This window comes from Vicugna pacos, chromosome 2, assembly GCF_048564905.1.
Source record: "Vicugna pacos chromosome 2, VicPac4, whole genome shotgun sequence".
Taxonomy (NCBI): Eukaryota; Metazoa; Chordata; class Mammalia; order Artiodactyla; family Camelidae; genus Vicugna; species Vicugna pacos.
Genome location: NC_132988.1, coordinates 77,848,967 through 77,873,235, shown reverse-complemented (window position 1 = coordinate 77,873,235; position 24,269 = coordinate 77,848,967). Strand labels below are relative to the sequence as shown.

Below are 24,269 nucleotides of genomic sequence, written 5' to 3'. Positions count from 1 at the left end.
AGCTTATTTTTTCTTTACAATCACTCCGAGGTGAACACTATTATGACCTTCATTTCATAGATGACAAAAGAGGCACAAAAAGGTTAGCTAACTAGGTGTGTGATGCTGGGCAATTATTAGTTACAGGAATCTTAAGAGAAGTTAGGATTTGAACCCAGGCAGTCTGGCTGTAGAACGAGGTCCCTGCTCTCTTGAGACTTCTGTTCCGGAGGTAGGAGCCAGACGGACGGGAAAACAAGCAAAGAAGTGATACATGTCCATAGTGGTATGTGAATGATAAAGTCCAGCAGCAGATTTGGGGATCAGGATGCTGAGGATAACTGGCAAGCTGAAGCCCTGAAAACAAAATAGAAGGAAGGGCAGAGGCAACCATATCTTAGAGATGAACAACTTCACAGCAGCAACTACATGAATAATAGGTTGTCTGAACCCATCCTTACCCATCCCTGTGCATCCCTCCCTCCCTACTTTTCTACCCTACTCATCCCCAGCTCCTTCTGCTCTTCAGAGTAAAAGAGTCATGTCATCATGTGGGCCCCATTTTACAAAGAGAAGGTCTGATTTCAGGGTGAAGGAGAAGGGTAAGGTAATGTGGGGAAGTAGACTGGACACTTTCCATGCTTCCCTCCCGTCTCTTCAGCTTTGCTGCTTCCAGACTCACTTGCACATATCTGTGAATAAACATTCTCAGTAAGACTTAATTACATTGTAGTAATCGTTTTTTCTTGAGGGGGGGGTGTTGGTTTGGGGTTTTTTTGTTTTGTTTTGTTTTGGGGTTTTTCGGGGGGGGAGTGTGGTAGTTAGGTTTTTATTTATTTTTTGATGGAGGTAGTGGGGATTGAACCCAGGACCTCACGCATGCTAAGCATGCACTCCACCACCAAGCTATGCCCCCCGCTCTTTTTTGGGAGGGTGGTTGGTAATTAGGGGTTTTTTTACTTATTTTTTGGTATTTGGTTTTTAAATGACTTCTCCCTACATAATCTTTTAACTAAATTAACTAAATACTGGATACAGACTAGTCCCAGAATATCCATTGGTTTAATATTCCCATTATTAATTCCAAACTGTTTTATTACCTCCTCATACTTCAGTTATATAACTTAAATTTTTGTTTTCCTAGAATATTTTCTTTATAACTAGACGTTTTACTTTCCTTGCCTTTAAATTCTAAGCTTTTGTAATATGAAAAATTCTCTTTTTCTCTTAGATACTGTTTTTATGTTTGCTTCTAAATAAAAAAAGTCTAGGTAAGCAATTATTTTGAGAATTGCTATCTTTCAGAACCTAACAGTTTCCGGAAGAAGGCTGGTATTTTCATCGATGGATTGCAATTAGGAGAAGATTTTATTGAGTTGCATAAACTTCTAGGAAAATCTGCTTTCAAAAATGCAAAACTCTATGGTCCTGATGTTGGCCAGCCTCGAGGAAAGACTGTGAAGATGCTGAAGAGGTAAGAACTAGAGGAAACAGAACCACTTCTCTTAAAAATAGTGTTTTTTGTCGGTGGAGAATCCTCAATAAGCCACCTATTATTAAACAGTTTGTTGCCTGATTAGAAGGGTTATCAAAAGAGGGAACACTGACAAGCTCAGAATACCAAAGATTTGGGGGCAAATGGCACCTGTGATAAAATCTGTCTCAGAATTAGGAAGTTTGTGTTGTTGCCTTATCCTAAAGTAGTAACTGGCCAATTTCTAGGGAAAAAAAAAACTCTTGTGTATATATTGCATGTATAATGTTGTTCATATAAGGTTTAAGTGACAACATAATAGATTATTTTTTTCCTAGTTTTCTGAAGGCTGGGGGAGAAGTGATTGATTCAGTTACATGGCATCAGTAAGTATGTCTCCTACTCTTAATACTAAGAAAGTAAACTTAGTTTTACTTATTACCTAGTTTTTTAAAAAGTGGTTTTATTTAACTGCTAGCTGACTTTATAGTTCAGATAAGAAACACATAGTGTTTCAAGCAGCATCGTACTAGGATTTTAATATTAACAAAACAAAATTTAAACTTATTTTAAGTAATGGGGTGGTTTCTACAAGATCAAGGCAAACCATCATTTAGGTCATGGAACAAATAAGTAGCTAAAACCAATGTATTTGCCAAAGGATGGATAACCCACTAGTACCTGCACTTACGACTATGTCTTCTCAAGACAGAGTAACTGGTGCCTTTCATCTTATTCTCTCCTTAGTAGAACTTCCTCCTTTTTTTTTTTTTTTTAATAGCAGGAGCGTGAGAAGAGGTAGAAAGGTGGCAAGGGCAGCCAATTAACTTAAAAGCAGGAAATAAAGTTTGTTATTTTTTTCTGAATATTTTCTGAATAATTTAGCTACTACTTGAATGGGAGGATTGCTACCAAAGAAGATTTTCTAAACCCTGATGTATTGGACACTTTTATTTTATCCGTGCAAAAAATTTTCCAGGTAACAGTCTTTTTTTTTCTTTTTAATGTAAGAGCAGAGTCCTTACTTTGTGGACCAGCTAGTCCTAAATTTTATAGGTGTGTAAATTTACCCGTTTTCCCAATTTTAAACAACAGGCACTAGGTCTTATTCACCTTTGGTTCCCCTTAGCGTCTGGTCTTCCCCACGTATGCTGATTAGAAACGACAAATGCTTCCAGTGGCCTTTCAGTAGCATCATCTCTCACAGGTCATTGGAATGGGGTGGTTTACATTCCTTCCACACCTAGTATTCTAACAAAAGCTAATTGCCCAAGATGTAAATGACTGTGAACATATTTTGTAACTGTGTTGGATGGGTAGGTCTGGGAATACAAGGTTTTGAATGTTGTTAATCTTCAACACCATACTTGATCAGCTTGTTTGCAGTTACCATGGACTTTCCATTTTCTAGGTCGTTGAGGAGACCAGACCCCACAAGAAGGTCTGGTTAGGAGAGACCAGCTCCGCGTACGGGGGTGGAGCGCCCTTGCTGTCTAACACCTTCGCAGCTGGTTTCATGTGAGTGAAGCTGCGCTTGGCTCAGAGGTCCGGCTGCAGCAGTCTCCTGGTCTTCCATTCAGCTGAAATAGCTCGTCAGCCAAAAATCTGGTCAAAGACAGTTTCTGTGGCTGAGCCCCAAGATTCGTGCGAGATTTCACAAGAAAATGATTTACTAAAGCTGGCTGGACATTTTAACATATGCCCGAATTAATCACTGCGTGAATGAACTGCTTTAGAAGTTTTGTTCCTCAATCATGGCCCGTAGATACGTCAAGGATTCCTTTCTCTAAAGCTGTTGTAAAAGAGTGCTTCTTGACTCCGAGAAGGATACTTAGCACTTGTAGCTCTGTTCATAGATTCCCAAGAAGTTTGGGGCCTCGCGGTATGTGGTCACACCAGAGGGGCTACCGATGACTTTCGGGATTTGCTAAATCATCCCATTATCTAACTACCACAAACTTGATTGCTTTAAAACCAACTGGTTTATTTACATTCCACGACTCTATTAACACCTTTACTCTATAGTTCTATATCTTCACTTTGAGTTTTATTCTCTTTCCTCTCCTACTCTCATCCTTATAAGGCCCGAATAAAGCACACATCCTTTATGCTTGTGGGGGCACGAGGAGTAGAGAAAAGAATGGAGACGTTTGTTTTGCCATTAACTAAAGTTGATGGGGGAGGAGGTATCCATAAAGGTTTGGGCATGATTCTACTTATTTCACATTTTACTACTCTGGCCACAAGCAGCCTTTTCTTCAGACCGCACATGGGGACAGGGGTGCGGAGACTGGAGGTGGGGGGCGGATCCCTTAGGATGCAGAATAGTTGTCTCCAACTATGCTACTCCAATGGGTGGCATTTATCTACTCCACCATATAGAAGTTGTCCTACCCTGATAGGGGCTCCTGTGGCATATTAGTAATCTTCTGAGATCTGTTATCATGCGGATGTGTGGGAACATGTAAAGGGTAGGACAGTGCCTGTTTCATCTGAATGACTTATTTGTAATTAATAGCACTTTTCTGGTTTCCTGTCAATTCTTCCCACATGGAGGAATAAACCAGAAAAGTGTATAATTAAACTGGAGCTATTTCGTTTCCCAAACCTGACGCAGGGTGGGCCTCACTCTCTTCCAGGTGGCTGGATAAACTGGGCCTGTCGGCCAGAATGGGCATAGAGGTGGTGATGAGGCAAGTGTTCTTCGGGGCCGGAAACTACCACTTAGTGGATGAAAACTTTGAACCTTTGCCTGTAAGTCACCGTTATTCTCCTCTTTCTGTGAGTAGATTAGAGATTGTATTAACCTTTTATGAACAGTCCATTCTCTCAATAGATTCAATGCTCTCAATAACTAGCCAAACCACGGAAAGATGACTTGGAAGAAAACTTAGAGATCACCCATGCTAACATTTTTGTGTCTCAGGAGAAGAAATTGAGACCCAGAAATCATGTTTTTAATGTGGGTCATTTGAGGTATGGTGTGGAATTTTTTTTTTAAAGGGGTGCATTGAAATTTTATGACTCCAGTTTTACAAGACAGCAAACCTGAATCAAAAAATGGTTTTTTTGCAAAGCAAATCAAGGTTAAAATTGCCTACAGTATCCAGAGTTTAAAAATTTTTAATGTCATGAAATCAGAATTTATTTAAGATAAGCCAGTACTATGTATTTGTTCAAAAATATCACCTTAAGATTGGCTGTTTTGTTAATACTCTTCAAGGTATTTATGAATAAAATCTCATCTCTACCCTACTTCCAGCTACTTCTGGTGCTAAATCAGGAAATGTAGCCTTTCTATCTAAAAAAGCCACCTGGAAGATATATATATATATATGTCTAAAAATTGGGATAGCATAGATATAGCCCTGAGGAGTATGACCTTGATTTTTATAGTCTAAAATAGCACTTGAGAATATCTATTTTCTAAGAATAATTCCTAAAGGAATTATTTGAAGACTGTAGGAAAGCTAAGAAGGTTTGCAAAAAGCACATGCCAAAATACAAGCTGGGCTTCTCTGGTTTGTAGTCAGATTTTCCCCCAAATTGCTTTTAACCTGTAGTGGTCCAAGCTCATGGAGCACACGGTTCAAAACTTTTAAAAAATTTTTTAGCAAAATGCCTTTGCACAAAATGGAATCTATCTTCCCCAAGTATATTATGACTCATTTATAGAGGTAAACCAAACATGATAATTTCGTTAGACAAATATCCAATATCTACTACTGGCTCTTTCTTAAATGGACCTTGAACAAGGAAGGGAGATAAATCATTTCTTCACAATTTGCTGTGAGTACAATATTTAGAAATTAGCCAGCTTGTCCTGTCACTCTTTGTAAATAGTATCAGTTATTTATTATGTTATCTAAATCTCCTCAGCCAAACATAAACCTTTGGCTTAAGAGTCCTTTGTGTATGCATTAAATATACTTCCTCCTCAAGGTTCACAGTCAGCTAGAAAAATCTGCAGGACACCTGCAGGATCCAAGGGAATCAGCCTTAAACCCATTGGACATCTGTTTTCTTACTTTATTTGCATAACAGTGCTGGAAGTTGGCAAGGCAGGTATCTTAGATCCATTTTTCAAACAAATATGTTCAAATTGAGATGAGGTGGTGTGACCTGCTTGAGGTCACACAGCTGTTCCATTGTTGATCTAAAGAATCCCTTACAAATCCTGGCTCTGAGGCCTGTTTTCTTTCTACCCCCAAGTCCTTGAACCATGCTGAAGTTATGTCTCGTTTGAAAACATTTGATTCTCCTCTTGTCTCTTGTGAAAATTCTGAATTTAAGCAGAGAAATAAAAACTGCTTGCCTGTTGAGGCTACCTTAACCTCAGCTCAAGAAAGAAGGCCTGGGGTATACATATATAATTGAGTGAGTTTTAAAAAACAAATGACTTTTTATTATGGAAAATTTCATAGTAGAGAGAAAAGTATATGAAGCCCCAGTCTTACTTAATCCATAATTTTACCCACCCCTCACCTCCCACCTCCTGGATTACTTTGAAGCAAATCTCACACATATCACTTTATCCATTTCAGTATGTATCTCCTTTGTAAAACATAACAAAATATAATTATGATACTTAAAATACTGAGGATTAATTCCTCAATATCATTAAATAATTAGTCAATACTTCACATCTTCCTTATTGTCACAAATGTTTTTTTTTTTACTGTTTTACTCTTTTTCAAAAATTTTATTTAGCAGATGTTTTTAATAGTTGGTTTATTCATATCAGAATCCAAACAAGGTCCATATGTTGCATTTGATATGTCTCTTAAGTCTGTTCATCTTTAAGTTCTCCTTCCCTCTCTTTTTTGGTCCTTGGGAATTTATTAAAGAAATCAGGTAATTTGTTTCATAGTGTTTCCCACATTCTGGATTTTGCTAAATTTATTTCTGTGGTATCATTTAGCATGTTTCTCTGTCCCCTGCATTTCCTGTAAACTGGTATTTAGACCTAGAGGCTTCATTTTTGCTTGTATGTTTTGTTTTGCAAGAATTCTTCATAGGTGATATTGTATGCTTCCATCAAAAGGCATAATGTCTGGCTGTCTGTGTTTTTTGATCTTGATAGCTAGTGATATTCATTGCCTAAAGCATTACTTTATTGGCAGGGGTGAGTTATAAGGTTTTAGAGGAAATTGTTTTAGTTTCTTAAACAGATAGAAGTTTTATTTCAAAAACTTGTGTGTACCTGAATGTGTGTGTGTGTGTGTGTGCATATCTAAAAGTTTTGCTTTGAGCTTTGCTTTGAATTCCTGGATGACAGACAACAAAGAACATTTAAACTGTCTCTGAGCAATGAGTTGTATTCTTGAGATTATCTCCTGGCAGGCATAGACCTCTGAATTGTGGAAACATAGTCCTTCAGTGATAAAAAGCAGCAAACAAGATATGGCCCTCAGAGTCAAGGTGGTAGCCCAGACAAAAAGATGAACCTTTTAAAATACCTCTAAGATAACAGTCACAATCTTTGTAGGGTAACTATGTGCTTGACACTATTTTTATTAAAGAAATAAGGAAAGATCTATTTTTGTCCCTCCCCTCCCCAACCACCACAACTAGGATTACTGGCTCTCTCTTCTGTTCAAGAAACTGGTGGGCACCAATGTGTTAATGGCAAGTGTAAAAGGTCCAGACAGAAGCAAACTTCGAGTATACCTTCACTGCACAAACATCAACCAGTAAGTGTGTAAAACACCCTTTACCAATCAACAGTTTTTAATTAGTAAGCACATAACTTCCTACTCTAATACCCTGTTGTCTTCTATATATATATAGTGGGTCTAAAGTATGTCATTTTTCTTTTTTTTTTTTTTCATGCTCATAGTAATATGGTGCCAGAGTCTAGCTAAAAAAAAAAATAGGTTAAATGTAGGCATTTGCAGTCCAGCAAAAGTCTGTACAATGGTTTAATTATCATAATCTATAATGAAAATATATACTGAATTTAAATAACTAAATAGCACAAATGTAAGAACACATAACTAATTTTATATGAATGATTCATTCATTGAATGACTATGACTGAATACAAATATGAACTTATATGAATGATTGTATGAATATACATATCCCTTTGCATCATAGCTGATAAATTTAATAGGAGGAAGAGTTAAAAGGAGAACAATGACGCCAGTAACACTCATGCTTCCAAAAGTTTCAACACAATTTCTGGAGTTAAGAGGCTACAGAGGTTTTTGTAGTCCAGTATTCTGGTCTTAAGTAGCAAAAAAAAGTTCCTAAATCTCAGAGATTTTTCTCTTCTTGGTTTCAATCTGTCTTTCCAGATAGAATGATACTAAAATACTAACTCTAGCTAAAAAAGCCACCCACTATTTCCAATTCCAGTGAGCGGGAACTCTGTTTCTGGTGAGTGGGCTCCACTAGGAAGAAGTGCGGAATGGTTTGGATGGATTAAATCCATTGAAAAGTGTCAGTAGATTTAATTTTCTTGTTTTAGTCTTTTCATAAGGCTAGGGAAAAAACCCGTTTATATGGTTTATAATTTGAATTCACATGAACCCACATAATTTCCTTCTAACTTTCCTATGTTTGAACATGTATGGGCTGTCTGGCTTCCTCACAACTCAGCCTGGCAAAAGAGCAAAGATCTCAAAGTGCTCAAGCCCAGAAGATGGTACTGTGAAGAGCAATATCTTTAGCATGTTTTCAAAACAGGACCACATCAGTGGTCTAATATTATCATAAAAGGAAGGATACAGAAAGGTCCAGCGTATAGATGTGAATACTCAGTACTGCCCGTGATTATGTTTGTAATCAACTACTTAATTGCTTAAATTAGATACATATTTTTATTGAGTTAATCTATTTGCTTTTAGCCCAAGGTATAAAGAAGGTGATTTAACTCTGTATGCCTTAAACCTCCATAATGTCACCAAGCGCTTGCAGTTACCGTATCACTTATTTGACAAGCAAGTGGACAAATACCTCATAAAACCTTCGGGACCTGATGGGTTACTTTCCAAGTGAGTAATTTTCCTGGTTCATTTCAAACTTTGACCAAAAGTGAATTTTATTGGCGTTTACTAGGACACAGAGTGTTAACCGGGAGCAGAAAGAGAGTGAGAGAGACAGAGAGAGACAGAGAGACAGAGAGAGACAGAGAGACAGAGAGAAAAGAAAAGAAAGAAAAGAATGAACTATTTCAAGTTCTAACAATTCTTAATATTCAGGAAGTTTATAGTATGTGAATACATACTAATCCAGGTGTAAGTCACCCTAAGAGTCCAAAGCAGAAGGATAGGAACACAAACTAGCAATTATCTTAGGGAAATGTTTTTATTTCAAAGCAACTTGATATATCAAGAGCCATTCAATGCATTTAGATTATTTGCTCTAAAAAGACGTAATTCTTGGTTACACAGTCACTAAGTAAAACATACCTATGTATAATTGCTATATAAATGCATAGGAATTGGTGTAAAATATCAGTGAGCTGGGTATGATTCTTTTACAGTATTACAATTGCTTTACAATTGGAAAACTGGTGAAATTGTAGATGTTTCATTATCCTAAGTTCTCTTTGATAAGTATACATCACTTATGTATTTCCCTCTTTAAAATGTTGCCAAAGTACCTGAGATACGTCTCATGAGTTCACAGCCTGCACACTTGCTCATGCTAATAATCTCAGAGGGTTAAACAGCAGTTGCTTTTAAAAAAATATTTTTTTACTTGAATAACTTGTGTAGCACCCATAGAAAGTCCTGCATAGTATTTAATAAATACTTGAGGTGAATATATTTTAATATAAAAGTAGTATTTTACATTATCTCAGATAATACATTATCTATTTTATATATCACAGATAAATTTTGCCCAGCATCTCCAACTCTGCCAAATCTGTTGCTTGCTAATTCCTTCCAATGCTATTCCATCCGAAACTTGACAAACATGTCTTCCATTTCTTGTCATCGTGTAACTGACTTCAAAATATGAAACAACATCCTACCCTCAGATAAAACTCTGCCCTCATATCTCAGCCCGATGAGGAAATATTCAGCATGCTTTCAGCTTACACTCAGTATATTGTTAGCATTGTTTTGCTACATTTATAGCTGATTAAACAGTACAGCCAGATGGATTGGGTATTATCTTGCCCATGATTCATCATCTTAACCCACAGCAGTATTAATTTACAATGATCAGATTTACCTTTAAACTCTGTGGCCTTTTCTAAGCATTGCTGAAACCTTTCTGTGTACCCTTGTAAATGCAGAATTTCATGCAGAAGAGCCCTTGCTACCACCAGTTAGAGATGTTTGTTTCTGGCTTCCTGATGATGGTCATGTTTCCTCCCCCACCTCATCAAGGGGCTGCTGTGACAGAGGTGCTAGAGCAAGGCTCAGGGTGTATGTGGGCTGAGGGTAACTGCAGCGCAGGCTCACCAGCCTCCAGCACAATCATGGTCAACAAGTCTCCAGACACAGAGCCCAGTGCTGGGAGCCTAACCAAGATTAAATGGTTTTTTCTGCTGACTGATGCTTAGTGAGGATACAGTGTGAGAGATCTTTAAAAATGAAAACTTACACTGACAGGCATATGTAGAATAGATAAACAGGATGATACTGTATAGCACAGGGAAATATATACAAGATCTTGTGGTAGCTCACAGCGAGAAAGAATGTGACAATGAATATATGTATGTTCACGTATAACTGAAAAATTGTGCTCTACACTGGAAATTGACACAACATTGTAAACTGACTATAAGTCAATAAAAAATGTTAAATTAAAAATGAATAACTAAATAAATAAAAATCAAAACTTATAATAATACTAAATCGAAAACAACTAAATGTCTAACATTAGACAGTTTAGTAAATAAACTAATATACTCACACAACAGAATCCTGTGCAGCCATTAAAATGGTGTAGTGGATGAATGTTTAATGGTGTGAGCAAACGTTAGGATGTATTAACGGAAAAAGAATCAAGTTTTAAGAGACTTTGTACTGTATGCTCATTTTTGTTTAAATGAAAATATGCATGTCGACACACATATACAAAAGAGATGAAGGAATATACATCAAAATATTAAAAATGGTTATGATGAGTTAACAGGTTGCTTTTGTTATATTTATTTATCTGAATAACAATGACAGTAGATAGTACTTTTACAGAGCTTACTGTATGCAAGGCACTGTTATAAATGTTCTACATATAATACATGTATTACATATATGACATAGATATAACTCTGACATTACCTAAATTTTCAACAGTAAAAAACTTGTTCGTATTATAAAAATTTCATAATACAAAAAGCATTTAAGAAAAAAGTAAAAGAGATATAAGCACCATTTAAAATTATGAAACTATCAGTAGGACTGAAAGCAGAGTAAAGCTTTTCTTTATAAGCTCTTGTTTACATTAGATTTATTACTGTAGACATGTACTAATTTGATTTAAGTAATAATAAATAAGCATAAGAAATAACACTTGTCCTTAATTTTTTTCATTTTTTTGACTCAGATTTGAACTTCAGTTTCAACAGTGAAATGCAAAGAAAACATAATCTTTTTGGAATCTGTGGTTTAGCTAAGCAAAATCATTTTTGTCTCACCACAGCAATATACATGCTACCAAAATGGCTTAATGACATAAAATGAATGCATTCCTCCTGGGGGAAGGGGAGTTGGTGGGTTTATGGACATACTTACAAGTGGGAAATTTCATTGATCATCATTTTTTATGTTCAATTCATGAAATTCACATTCTATTCCATATATTTATTTGCTTTATATAAAAACGTTTCAAGGGAAGGGGGAGGAACAGGATAGAAGTGGAGGATTTAGAGGTACAAACTATCAGGTATAAAATAAGCTACAAGTATGTATCGTACAACATGGGGACCATGGCCAATATTTTATAATAACTATAAATGGTATAACCTTTAAAAAGTGTGAATTACTATCTTGTATACCTGTAACTTACAATATTGTACATCAACTATACTTCAACTTAAAAAGTATGACACTGTAAAATAAGTATATGAGTAAAGTTAAAAAAAATTTTTCAATTACTTACCATCCAAAAGAAAAAAGGCCACCAATCCAGAAGTATGTCATCTTCATCTTCTTTATACCCCATCATCTTGGCTAGTATGGAATATTATGTGTTCCACTTCTGTAAAGGGCCAGATAGTATGTATTTCGGGCTTTGCAGGCTGTGTGGTTTCTGTCACAGCTACTCAGCTCTACCAGTGTAGGTCAGATACCTACCTGATACAGTGTGGGAACACACTGTATAATATAGGCTGCCACAGAACATCTTTTTGGTCTTACAAAGATCTCATGATTTTATAGAGTGGGGGGAGGACATGCAACTTGGCTAACTTGGATGTATCTTTCCCCTTTGCAGATCGGTCCAGCTCAATGGTCAAACTCTGAAGATGGTGGATAACCAAACCCTGCCAGCTTTGACCGAAAAACCTCTCCGCCCAGGAAGCTCACTGGGCCTGCCAGCTTTCTCATACGGGTTTTTTGTAATAAGAAATGCCAAAGTTGCTGCTTGCATCTGAAGATGAAAGACATAAAGTGGCCCCAGGGATTTATTTTTGTCAAGTGTATTGATAAGAGAAAAGCAAAACTCAAGCTATAGGAAGGCGAGCAGATGCATTACAGATCAACTCATGGGAGCATTACAGAGCCACTGGGACACTCTCAGGCTAGATTTAGCACAGTATTTTGCTCTAAGTAGACCACTGATTTAATAATAACACCCAGTGCCAAACACTATGCTTGTACTTTGCATGTATTATTTTTATTTAAGGTTATTAAAAACGTATACAAATGTTCCCAATACAGCCAGGAGGCAAGTAAATGAAGGATATATTATTTTAAGAAAGTGCTTAGATGTTTTTATTTTTCAAAAAACCCAGTTATTAGAAGATTGCCGGATTCTTTCCTCCCTATGCTGTCTCTATGGGCTGCTGTCAGTCAAAGTTTACTACCACAACCTTCAAATCATCTATAAAAGAGAGACAGTCTCTTTGCAGCTTAACAGAGAGCTAAATTCAGCCACTGCTTCTCTTCTCTCTGTTCTGGTCGTCTTTGTCAGAGGACAGATGCTTAGATGTAAAAGTATTTTTTAAAAAATGATTAATGACAATTCAGAGGGAAGGGATTATGTAAACTTCAAATAAAATTTTTTCAAATGTCTGTAAGTGAAATTGATTTACCAAGAGGAGAAAACTTAGCTCAATACAGTATAACCATCCCGGTTAATGTTTACCTTTAATCTACCTTAACGTTCTTGTTTTAGTTGGCTGCAAGTAACAGAAAACCTTGATTCCAGTGGCTTAAACCTCAAGAACATGTATGAACCCACATAACGAGAAGTTCAAGCACAGTGAGCTCCACAGCTCCGTTTGTCATCCCGGAATCAGGCTCCTTCCATCTCTCTGCTCTGTCACCTTTAGTGTTGGTTTGATTCTCAAGCTGCTGGCATGATGGCTGTAGCTATTCCATGGGCCTGTACGGCAGCAGCCAGAGCAAGAAGATGAGCAATTTTTTCTTTCTCCTTCATAGACTTGAAGGACCCTTTCTCAGGGGTTCTCTTAGCAAACCTCTCCTCATGTCTCCTCGCGTCTTATTGGTCAGGAATGTGTTGTGTGGCCACTCCCCCCAGCCACTGCCAACGTCAGTGAGATCCCTACCACTGTCTCCTCTGGAATCTTTTGGAATGAAGAGGCTGTTGGGAAGGCCATGACACTGACCACTACAGTTCTGTGCTTTTTATCAGTGACAGAATGTGTTATTTTTTCTCCTGTGTCTTAATTCTTAGAAATATAATTCTTTTTATATATATTTATGCCTGCTGTGAATATTGTCACAATTAAATTTAAGTACATTTATAAGAGCTAAAGCTTGAACTCAAAGTTTGGATGCTTTAATATCCTTAAGTTTTATACGTATGTGGTTTTTATATTTTCACATTTGAAATAAAGTAATTTTTATAACCTCAATATTGCATGATTATTCTTTTAATAAAGCTTAAACTTACAGAGCCCTTGTTTTCCTTCACCACTTTGTGTACACCGCCTACCCTTTATTTGTCCTTTCAGCCTCCCTTACACCAAAAGTTGACTTTGAAGAAAAGGGATCATCAGACATAAACACGATTTCCTCCCTCATCATGTAGATTCAATCATGATCAAAGTTCTGTCCTATTTTTATTTTCCGTGTCCCCTCTGCCATTTAAGAAGTTCAAGGCTTAATTTTTCACTTGTATTATTGTAATAATCTCCTAATTGTTCTCCCTGATTTGCTTACAATTCTTAAATGGTTCTCCACTTCTATAGCATATAAGGTCCTCCATAGCCTGGCACCTGCTGTTTCCTTCAGCCTTAACTCATTACTTTCCCCATGGATTCTGGTCTCCAACCCGCACATGGGTTGAGAAGTCTGGACCTACAGCCTCTTTAAATTTTGTTCCTGTAGCTTTTAACTTTTGTTCCTGTGTTGCTCCTTCTGCTCTCCACCTGGACTTCTAACTCCCCCTCTATGTGGCAGACTTATATTTCTTAAGATGCAACTCAAACAGTTCCAATGCCTCCCCTATCGTTCAGGTGGCTTGAGTCACATTTTCTTTGCTCCTACAGCAGTTACGACGTTTACTGTGGCATTCTTGATGCATCTTAATTGTGTCTGCTTATCTTTTTAACTTGACTCTATGCTTGTAAGAAAGAGGTACAATATCTTATTCATCTTTGTATTCCCTGTGCTTAGCATATTGTCTGGCACACAGTAGCCCTTCAGATGTTTCCTTAATGACAGAGAAGAACATTCAAATTTGAAACTACCTTAGATATTTTGATTTCGTACACACAGAAAAATTTAGTGGTGTTTTAAACCTCAAAAGGTATTGTCTGCTATCATCAAAAAGTCTTTTTAAAATTATCCCGAGAAAGTTCTTACTAGTGGTGGGTGATTATGTGAAGAATACGGGCATGGTTATGTGAAGAAAAGAATGCTCTCAGTTGTATATTAATGAATATTAAGTGCAGTATTATTAGGGTTTTCTTAAACTTTTTTAGAGGAAGCTTCTTGCTTGTCATGTTAGTGAGAATTTTGAGCCCACACACTTTAATTTAATCAATCAAATACATATATTTTCTGCAACTTATTATATTGGCTCAAAATTATTTCTGTATTTTAGTTTCACCTTTGTGGTTCATTTCATCTCCATGATAATGGGAGTTTCCAAGTCTTGCTGTGAAAATTGTGTGTGTCAGTCTGTAAATGCACCCATTTTCTCTTTCTTTTTTTAAAACTTCTGATGTGTCTCATCAACCTGTAAAAACACCTCATAGTTGGTAAGTCTTTTAATTATTCTTCTAACCTGAATTTTGATGACCAACAAAACTAACATAAATACCATCTATTTTATCTGACAATGCAATACAAAATCAAAGCAGGAGCATTCAAAACTAAAATTAAATGGTAATGATGAAAAACAGTAGAGATTCCTTAAAAAAACTAAAAATGGAGTTACCATATGATCCAGCAATCCCACTCCTGGGCATATATCTGGGGGAAGCTCCAATTCAAAAAGATACATGCACCCCAATGTTCATAGTAGTACTATTTACAATAGCCAAGACATGAAACAACCTAAATATGCATCAACAGATGACTGGATAAAGAAGTTGTGGTATATTTATACAATGGATTACTACTTAGCCATAAAAAAGAAAAATAATGCCATTGGCATCAACACGGATGGACATGGAGATTGTCATTCTAAGTGAAGTAAGCCAGAAAGAAAAAGAAAAACACCAGATAATACCACTCACATGTGGAATCTAAAAAAAGAAAAAAGATGCTAATGAACTTATCTACAAAACAGACTTGCAGACATAGTAAACAATCTTATGGTTACTAGGGGGAAAGGTGGTGGGAAGGGATAAATTGGGGGTTTGAGATTTGCAAATATTAACTAGTATATGTAAAATAGATAAACAACAAGTTTCTTCTGTGTAGCACAGGGAACTATATTCAATATCTTGTAGTAACCTATAATGAAAAAGAATATGAAAACAAATATATGTATGACTAAAACATGCTGTACGCCAGAAACTGACACATTGTAAACTGACTATATTTCAAACTATATTCAGTATCTTATAATAGTTTATAATGAAAAAGAATATATATATAACTGAATCACTATGCAGGACACCAGAAACTAACACAATATTGTAAATTAACTATACTTCAGTTAAAAAAAATTAAATTAAATGGTAGTGAAAGAAATAACTAGTTTCCACTGTAGAAGAATATGTTACACATGATATGGAGACCACCTCATGTACTGTGTGCCTTAGAAAAACGTAGTGTGACCATTCCTGTACTCACTCCATCTCTAGGTCAGAGATTTGTGTTTTTTTCCCAAGGGTAAGGTACTTCTGTCTTGTCCTTTTCCAATTTTATACCATTCTCTATTCTACAGACTTAAAGGTTGGAAAGCCCTGGAGCAATTTAGATACTTAAATATTTAACAGTATTCTTAAAAAATCTTCCCTATTATTGTCATTAAATGCTGTAAGGTTTTATAATATCTTTGATTTAAATTGAATTTGTTCCTTATTTTTATACATTTGATGATAGTCCACTAGTTTTTTAATTGGTTTTTAGGTTACTTTATTAAATGCAACTTATATATTTATTTAAATTCTCATAGACCTTTCAAAGAACAATAACAAGCCTAGTTTATCTGATTTTGCAGCACTCCAAACTTCAGGCATATTTGCATATTTAACATAGTCTTCCTAAACGCACTTTAAAAAAATTCTTATACATCTAATAAATTTACAAATTTACTACAGCAAGTTCTCTAAGCATTTAAACATCTCAAAAAACAAACAACATTGATAGAAAAACCTATACATATACAATTTGTACAAAAATGTCATTTTCTCATGCCAAAGTTACAAATTTACCCCCATAGCCAGAGTTAACAGAATTACCAGTTCAGGTTCTCTACACCAAGTAAGGTAACAATTAGCCTTTTTTTAATTAAAAAAATTTTTATTGAAGTACAGTTGACTTATAATGTTGTGTTAGTTTCTAGTGTACAGCACAGTGATTCAGTTATACATATTCTTTTTCATTATAGGTTATTATAAGCTATTAAATATAGTTCCCTGCTCTATGCAGTAGGGCCTTGTTTATTTATGCTGTATATAGTAGTTTGTATCTGCTAATCCCAAACTCCAAATTTATCCGTGACCTCCCCTTCCCCCACGGTAACCATAAATTTGTTTTCTATGTTTGTGAGTCTCTTCTGTTTTGTAAATAAGTTCATTTGTGTCATTCTTTTTTTTAGACTCCACATATAAGTGATATCATAATTAGCTTTTGATTAGAGTCTAGAAACAGGCTATAGAACCACTAGTGTGTTGGGTTCAACCCCTTCCTATGCTTAGGTGTCAGATGTTGGGGTCAATAAAAGCAAAGCCTGAGATAAGGACTTGGGGTCCACTGGTTTATTTGAGAGGTGCTCTCAGGAAGCAAGCATGAGAGATCAGGGAGAGTGAGATGGAGGAGATCAGGGAGAGTGAGACTGAGATCTGTTGTTGGGTTTGCTGAAGTAGACAATGAGAAATCAGTTTCACCAGTACTGCCGATAAACATGTGGATGCTTTTCATAATTTTTCCCTGATTAGTCTCATATTTCTTAACACCTCTCATTTTATAGTCACTTTATTGTCAATTACAATTTTGGTAAAGAAAACCAACTTCACATAAAATAGTTTTAAGGACTGAAGCATTATAGTTATTGATTCTACTATTGAAGCTAGAAAGTCACTTTTACAAATTTAACATCTATTTTGGCAGTCAAATGATACTTTTTTAAAATCTAAAACACCTCTAGGACTCAGCTCCAAAATTCGGATGAAAAATAGTAGAGAAGAAAAATTGTTCTAAAGATCAAATATTAAGATGAATGCAGAATTGCTTAAAAAATGTAAATCTGTAAAAATGAATGGTGCATATAGAGTGAAGTGTTTGGCTGATTCATCACTTAAGCAAATATTTGTGGAATGAATGAATTCATTCACCAACTACTAGGTGTTATGTTCCCATATTAGGCAGGGTTCTCCTGAGATTTATGATGTATTTTAAGGAACTGGCTCACGGGATTATGGAGGCTATAAACCCAAAATCTGCAGGGTAGGCCAGCAGGCTTCTGACGCAGGAAAAAACCAATGTTGCAGTAAAGTCTGGAGGTCAATTGCCTGCAGAATTCCTTTTTGCTTGGGGGAGATCAGTCTTTTGTTCTATATATAAGGTCTTCAAATTATTGGACAAGGCCCACCCACATTACAAAGGGCAATCTGCTTTACTCAAAGTCTATCATTTTAAATGTTAATCTCATGAAAACATCCAGAATAATATCTGACCAATTATCTGGGCACCATAGCTCAGCCAAGTTGACACATAAAATTAACCATCCTGCTTCCAATGGGTAATAAGTTTAAAAAAACAGAGAGCCCCTTCCCCCAGGTATTCACAGTCCAGATTGAGGGACCAGAGCCTTGTAGATTTGTTTTGTTTTGTTTTGTTTTGTTTTGTTTTGTTTTGTTTTGTTTTGTTTTGTTTTTGAAGAGACAATCCAGTCTCTGCTATTTCTTAATAGTTCATAGCAGACAGTGCCTTGGCAATAAAGTCAAGGGGGACCCAGAAAGTTGGGGATCCCCCCATGTGACTGTTCTATTGTCCCATAAATTTACAGAGTGACATTTGTGTACTTCCCTCAGTCTCCTGTACATTTCAATTGGCCCACTTTTTTTTTTTGAAACCCATCACCTCTGGGCAGTGCCAGCATCATAGGTATGACCTATGCAGTCACTCAAGAGTCTCTGCTCAGAAGGACCTCGTACTTGGTTTCATGTCTTGCAAGAGCCATTTTGAAAATTACTCTGCATTTTCATTTTGCACCGGGCCCCCCAAATTATGTAGCTAGTCCAGTCTCAGGGTACTGGATAAAGAATGAGTCACTGAACCTTCAAATCTGAAGTTCATATCCATCAAAACCCCCAGCATCTATTTTCTCTGTTAGATTTACGTCTGATCTCACTCTCTACCATTTTTTAAACACTTATCTTCCCGTCTTTCTTATACAACTTTGAACTTTTCCACCCAGGCACTATGGTTTATAAGCATTCTTACAGCTTTTCTGAAAATCAGCAATATAACTGAGTAAAAACAGAAATATCTAATGCTATTTTAGGAATCTAGCCCAAAGAAATAGTATGGCTGAAAATTTACCTAAGAGCATGGTTAGGGGGAAAAGTTACTATAGTATTGAAAAACTAAAAACTGTCTAACTGCCCAAGAGAATGGCTAAATAAATCATGATATATCCAAATGAGGGATTATTTTACAGCCATTTTTGGAACAATATGTAGTGACAGGGAAGATGCTCATAATACTTTAAGTGAGGAAAACTGAGAAAACTTTCTACATAGAGGTTACTCTCAGAAGTTATGGAAAAGATTTAAAATTCCTAGAATGGAATACAGTATCTGCTTAACAATAGTGTCAGTAACAAAGTTCAGATGTTTATGCTTTCAGTCTTGTTCTCTACACTTCAGTCCAACAAATGTATCATTTCCTACCATAAGAACGACTCTGTGAGGGATGCCACCAGAGACTCAAATGTGAATATATCCCATGGGTTCATTCCAGTTCTTATTTTACTAGAAGCATTTGATACTATTGACCACTTCTCTTTCCTGAAATAATCTCTCTCGGCTTCCATGACACCATCTCTCCTGTCCTTACACTCATGTCTCTAGCTGCCCCTTCACTGCACCTTTCTTGGGTTTCTGTTCGTCTGCCTATCTTACATGATGGAGTTTCTTATATGATGGACAAATGAATCCATCTCAACCCTCTTGTCTCACAATCCATTCTTCCTGATTGAAATCAAGTACTATCACCCTATAGTTACAGGAATGGGCCATGGTCTCTTTTGTTCTCTGCTGAATTTTTAATATTCATCTTTATTAATTTTATCCTGAATGTGAACACATGGTGTTTAGATCAGAGACAGATTATCACTGTTCACTGATAGTGAGGTTCCCCACATCCCAATCCTTACTCCTGGAGCAACACAATGAAAGCCAGGTCAAATGCCCTCTGCATATAAGCCACAAAGTCTGTATCACAAGTGAGGAATGGAGGAAAATGGACTTTCTATGCTTATACACAGGAAAAAAAGGCAGGTGCCTCCCCTACTCTTCATGAAAAGAGGGAGAAAAATCTTTGCTCATTGGAGACAGGATGGAAAGGATCGTGGGCTCTCACATTAACTTTCCGGAAGGTAAATAAAATCTCTCCAGGGCCTCTCCATGCTTCCAAGTCTCATTTTCTTTGAAATGTCACACCTAGGGAGATAGTGTTCCAGTCTTTCCGGCACCTTGGCAATTTGTGGTATAATAAAAAAACATTTATTTGGTCTTTGCCCCTGGTTCCTGGCACAAAGCCTCAGAAGCCCTTGGAATTTCCTGAGTAATAGGAGTGTCTTTTGTATTCACAGGAGTCCTTTTCTACCAGATATGAGTTTATGCTAATGAGTTGACTCAAGGTGGACTCTCAGATAGTTTTGAGGGAGAGATTGGCCACCTACTAAAACTTTCAGCCCCACTCCTGAATCTCAGGAGAGAGGAGGGAGGCTGGAGACTGAGTTCAATCACTGTTGGCCAATGATTTAATCAATCACACCTATGCAATGAAGCCTTGATAAACTCTGGAACAAGATTCAGAGAGCTTCCTGGTTGTTGAACACACGGATGTGCCAGGAGGGTGGTGAACTTTGACTCTATGGGAAAAGAAGCTCCTGTGCTTGGGACTCTTTTGAACCTTGCCTTATACACCTCTCTATCTGATTATTCATTTGTATCTTTTATAAGAAATTGCAACCATAAGGATAGTTCTTTCTTGAGTTATGTGAATCATTCTAGAGAATTATCACACCTGAGAGAGGGTCAGGGGAAATCCCTGAATTTGTGATCAGCCACGTGAAGTGCAGTTAACCTGAGACTCCATTTGTGGCTGGCGTCTGAAGTAGCGGTGGTTTTATGGGACAGAATACATAACTTAAAGGGTCCGTGACAGCTCTGGCCAGTTAGTATCAGAACTGATCTGGCCACTCTGGAAGTTCCAGTTTTCTCTGTGCCTCCCCTGAGTTCTTTTCCTCAGAGATAGAATAGCACACAGCATTCTTACTTCACATATAAACCTCCTCAAAATGATGAAAAGCAAAGGAAAAGGTGGGCTCCTTCTCTCAAAGGTGGAATCTTTCCCTCAATTCTATAGAAATACACACTGAGGGGCTTCCAAGAAGTGTAACTAAGAATCACGTTACTCAGGTAATTTCTACTTTGGGGACAATCTAAGTGCTTGATACTCCTACAGAAATCCATCTTTCCAAAGGCTAAGACAATGTCAATTGAATTTGAGATGCCTTTGTTGATTTTGAGAATCCTGGTTTTAAAAAAAAAAGGCACTGAAACTGTTAAAAGGTAAACTAAGGCGTAATAAACATTTTAAGGTTTTTTTTTTTTTTTAAATATTTATCTATTCGAATAAGGCTGCACCAAACTGGAAGTGGTTAGGAACACTCCTCGGACAGGAGCCAGGGGAAAGACATATGCAAAAAGTGTGGAAAGAGAAAAAAGAAAGAAAAAGAAAGTACTTGATTGGCTGGGCTTTAAAGCCTAGTTGGCTCTTTGTGACTGGCTGTCCTTAGCATTCTGATTTCCTAATCTTGAGGCTTAGATTTGGGTTTAGTAATTTAGGCAGCCACAGCATAGAATCATGTCAGTCCTGTGGCCTCATTTAATTAACTTCATAAAACACATGGAGGAGGATGGCTCTAGGGTCAGGAGGCCCCCTCTAGCAATGTTGGCCCTTGGCCTAAACATCTTACCTATCCCCCAAGCACAGAAGACACCCTATGAAGACCCATATCCCCAAAGAGTACCCTTATTCCAGGGCCAGTGCAGCCTCAGAAGCTCTCTATTGTCCTCCAGTCAGGGCTGCAAGAACTCCTGCCCCTGTACAGCAGATCCCACCCAGCAAAATATTGTAACTTTTGCAACTGGGAAAGGACAGGTAGGAAAAGCCCAGGCCGGATGGCTGAGTCAGCAAGGGCTGCCACTTCAGAACTTCCCTCATTCCCCAGAGGCAGGCATACATGTCATTAACTGAGCTGCTTATCTGATATGAGTCTGTTTGTTTCTGGCTGTGGAAGAGAGGCAGTGTGTGGGTTACTGTTAATCATTGCCCTCCAGTTATGTGTCCTTAAAATGAGCTCATCCGTTTCCAACTTCTGAAAGAGTAAGCTGCAAAGCCAGCTGGCACAAGTAGGCTTCAGGGTGCTACTGCTCTGTCTCACCTTGGAGCATGTCTTTTATTTTTACAAGAAATATCCTAAGCTGAGTCTAAGTGACCTGATTGCAAACATTTGCCCTATTAGTCTGTTACTATAAGGAAGGAAGAAGAGAATTTATGCACGTAGAGTTTCGGTTAGGACTAGAATTGATTTACCTTTAAGTCCTCTTCTGATAATATATAATATTTTTATACAGAATATATATTTATGAATATTTATATATCTATATAATATTGTCCTATAAGAAAAATATGTGGTCTTTGTCTCCAGTTCCTGGCACAAAGTTCCTAAAACCCTTGGAATTTCCTGAGTGGTTAGGGTGTCTTTAGTCATTCAGAAGGAGCCCAGATGAGTGCACCTGAGTTTATGTTAATGTTGGAAAGTCCCAAAGGATGGAGGCTGGTTGCCAGAGGAACCAACCACCTGACTAGTGGTTTGAAACTTTTAGCCCCACTCCAGACCTCCAGGGAGGGGAGAGGGACTAGAGATTGAGTTCAATCACCATGGCCAATGATTTCATGAACCTTGTCTATATAATGAAGCCTCCAGAAAAACCCCAAAAAGACAGGGTTCAGAGTTCCAGGTTGGGAATCACGGGGAGGTGAAAGGAGAGTAGTGTATGCCTAGAGAGGGCATTGAAGCTTTGTGCCCTTTCCCACGCACCTTGTCTTATTCATCTGCTCCACCAGGCTGTTCCTGAGTTATGTCCTTTTGTAATGAACTGATAATTTGATAAGTGAAATCTTTTCCTAAATTCTGTGAGCTACTCTGGCAAATCAATCAAACCCAAAGAAGGGGTCTTGGGAACCTCCAATCTATAGGCGGTGTAGGGGAGAAAAACCTGTCACCCTAAAATGTGTCTCTTTGGGAATGGGGATTATTTTAGGGTGGTTGTGTTTGTAAGAAACAAACAGCTCAGGAAGAGCCTTGACCTCCCCTCCCCTCCAACTGCCTAAAAGACTTTAAATAGAGAATCTGTTCCAGGAAGGGAGTTATCACCATAGATAACTACAGTATGATGTGAGCTAGGTGTGGCAGACAGAGAGAAATCTAGCAAAATCTGTTTGTTAAAATTCTCTCTGTGTCCTGTTGTTTTTGTATGGTCCAGCAAACATTTGTTTACCAAAGATTTGCTCTTTTCATTCTTTCTGTGAATAATCTTTCCCTTTGAAGTCCCAGACTCCTATCCCCTTCTCTTTAGTGCAGGAAACCATATATACTTCATTTTACCTGACTGTCTTTTTGATACCTTCATGTTTGGATTCCTCATTTATATGTAATTAAATTTGATTTTCTTCTCTTAATCTATCTCATGTCAATTAATTCTGAGACCAGCCATAAAAACCTATAAGGGTAGAGGAAAACTTTTTTCCTCTCCAACAATGGTAGGTAAGAAGCACAGGGAACAACCTGGACTTTCCATGGGCTTCTGAAGGGGTGGGGGCAGTCTTAAAGGACTGAGCCCTCAACCTGTGGGATTTGAGGCAAAGTCCAGATAGATCGTGCCAGAATTGAGTAAAATTATAGGACACTCGGGTGTCACAGAATTGCTTGATGTGTGGAAAATGCTACATCTGGGGTCACAACTCAAGAAGAGTATTGAGAGTATTCACATACAGGAGAAAGTATGTTCTTCCCTTTACAAATCTATAATAAAATATCCCAGTGTCTTGATCCCTTTGTCTACAATTGAACAAACTGTGAGCTAGTTTTGTAAAACTTATTAAGAACCACCCCTCGCCACCACCATCGCAGACTTAAAATACCACAGAATCACTGGATTTTAAAGAAACCAGCAGACTAACCTAATTCCCTAGAATACTAAAATCCAACTGAATGACTTCCCCACGGTCACTCAGTAAGGGGTTAAATGGGATAAAGCATGCAATGTGCCTGTAACTGTGCCTGGTACACAGCCCCATCCAAGAGGTGCTCCGACCAGATGTTCCAGCTGCAGTCTCTTAGCATCCCATACACCCGCTGCCTGCCGATTAAACGATCTCCCTTTAATTGACTATAAATTCTCAGACTTGCGTAAAGAACGCCCTTAGTTTCGAGGACTGTTTTAGTTTACATTCTTGGATTTGGCCGCTTGGTGCTTTTTTAGCTTTGAAAAGGAAACACCTGGCAGCAAATCAGTAGTTTGGGCTCAGTAGGTGTTTCCCAGTGTGTTTTTTCATCCACTGGTACAACTGCTACGTATCCTGATAACAGCATTCCTTTACCTGAGAGACTCCCTTACAGAGGGCAAGGTGACCACGGTATTCCCTAGTTCACGTTACTCCAAAGGCTCGAGCCGCTCCGCCGCCGCCGGAACCGGACAGGCACGCACGGCCACCCCGCGGGCGTCACTGCGCATGCCTGGCCGTGACCTGAC

At 37.6% G+C, this 24,269-nt stretch overlaps 1 protein-coding gene and 1 long non-coding RNA gene across 2 annotated transcripts in view; one reads left to right on the top strand and one right to left on the bottom strand.

Annotated features, from left to right (window-relative positions):
* Nucleotides 1-13,454, top strand: part of HPSE (heparanase) — a 31,084-nt gene extending 17,630 nt beyond the window's left edge. Inside the window, exons 5-12 of the mRNA XM_072942434.1 lie at nt 1,285-1,453; nt 1,792-1,839; nt 2,339-2,432; nt 2,865-2,971; nt 4,093-4,207; nt 7,028-7,146; nt 8,305-8,451; nt 11,849-13,454. Coding sequence (XP_072798535.1) covers nt 1,285-1,453; nt 1,792-1,839; nt 2,339-2,432; nt 2,865-2,971; nt 4,093-4,207; nt 7,028-7,146; nt 8,305-8,451; nt 11,849-12,008 — 959 coding nt within the window. The 3' untranslated portion in view covers nt 12,009-13,454. The remainder of the gene's footprint in view (nt 1-1,284; nt 1,454-1,791; nt 1,840-2,338; nt 2,433-2,864; nt 2,972-4,092; nt 4,208-7,027; nt 7,147-8,304; nt 8,452-11,848) is intronic.
* On the bottom strand, nt 25-24,221 carry LOC140687049 (uncharacterized). Its single transcript, XR_012061086.1, has 3 exons — nt 24,118-24,221; nt 11,516-11,614; nt 25-336 (listed from the first exon to the last, which is right to left on the bottom strand). It is a non-coding gene; the product is annotated as an uncharacterized lncRNA (long non-coding RNA).
* Between the last annotated feature and the right edge of the window lie 48 nt (nt 24,222-24,269).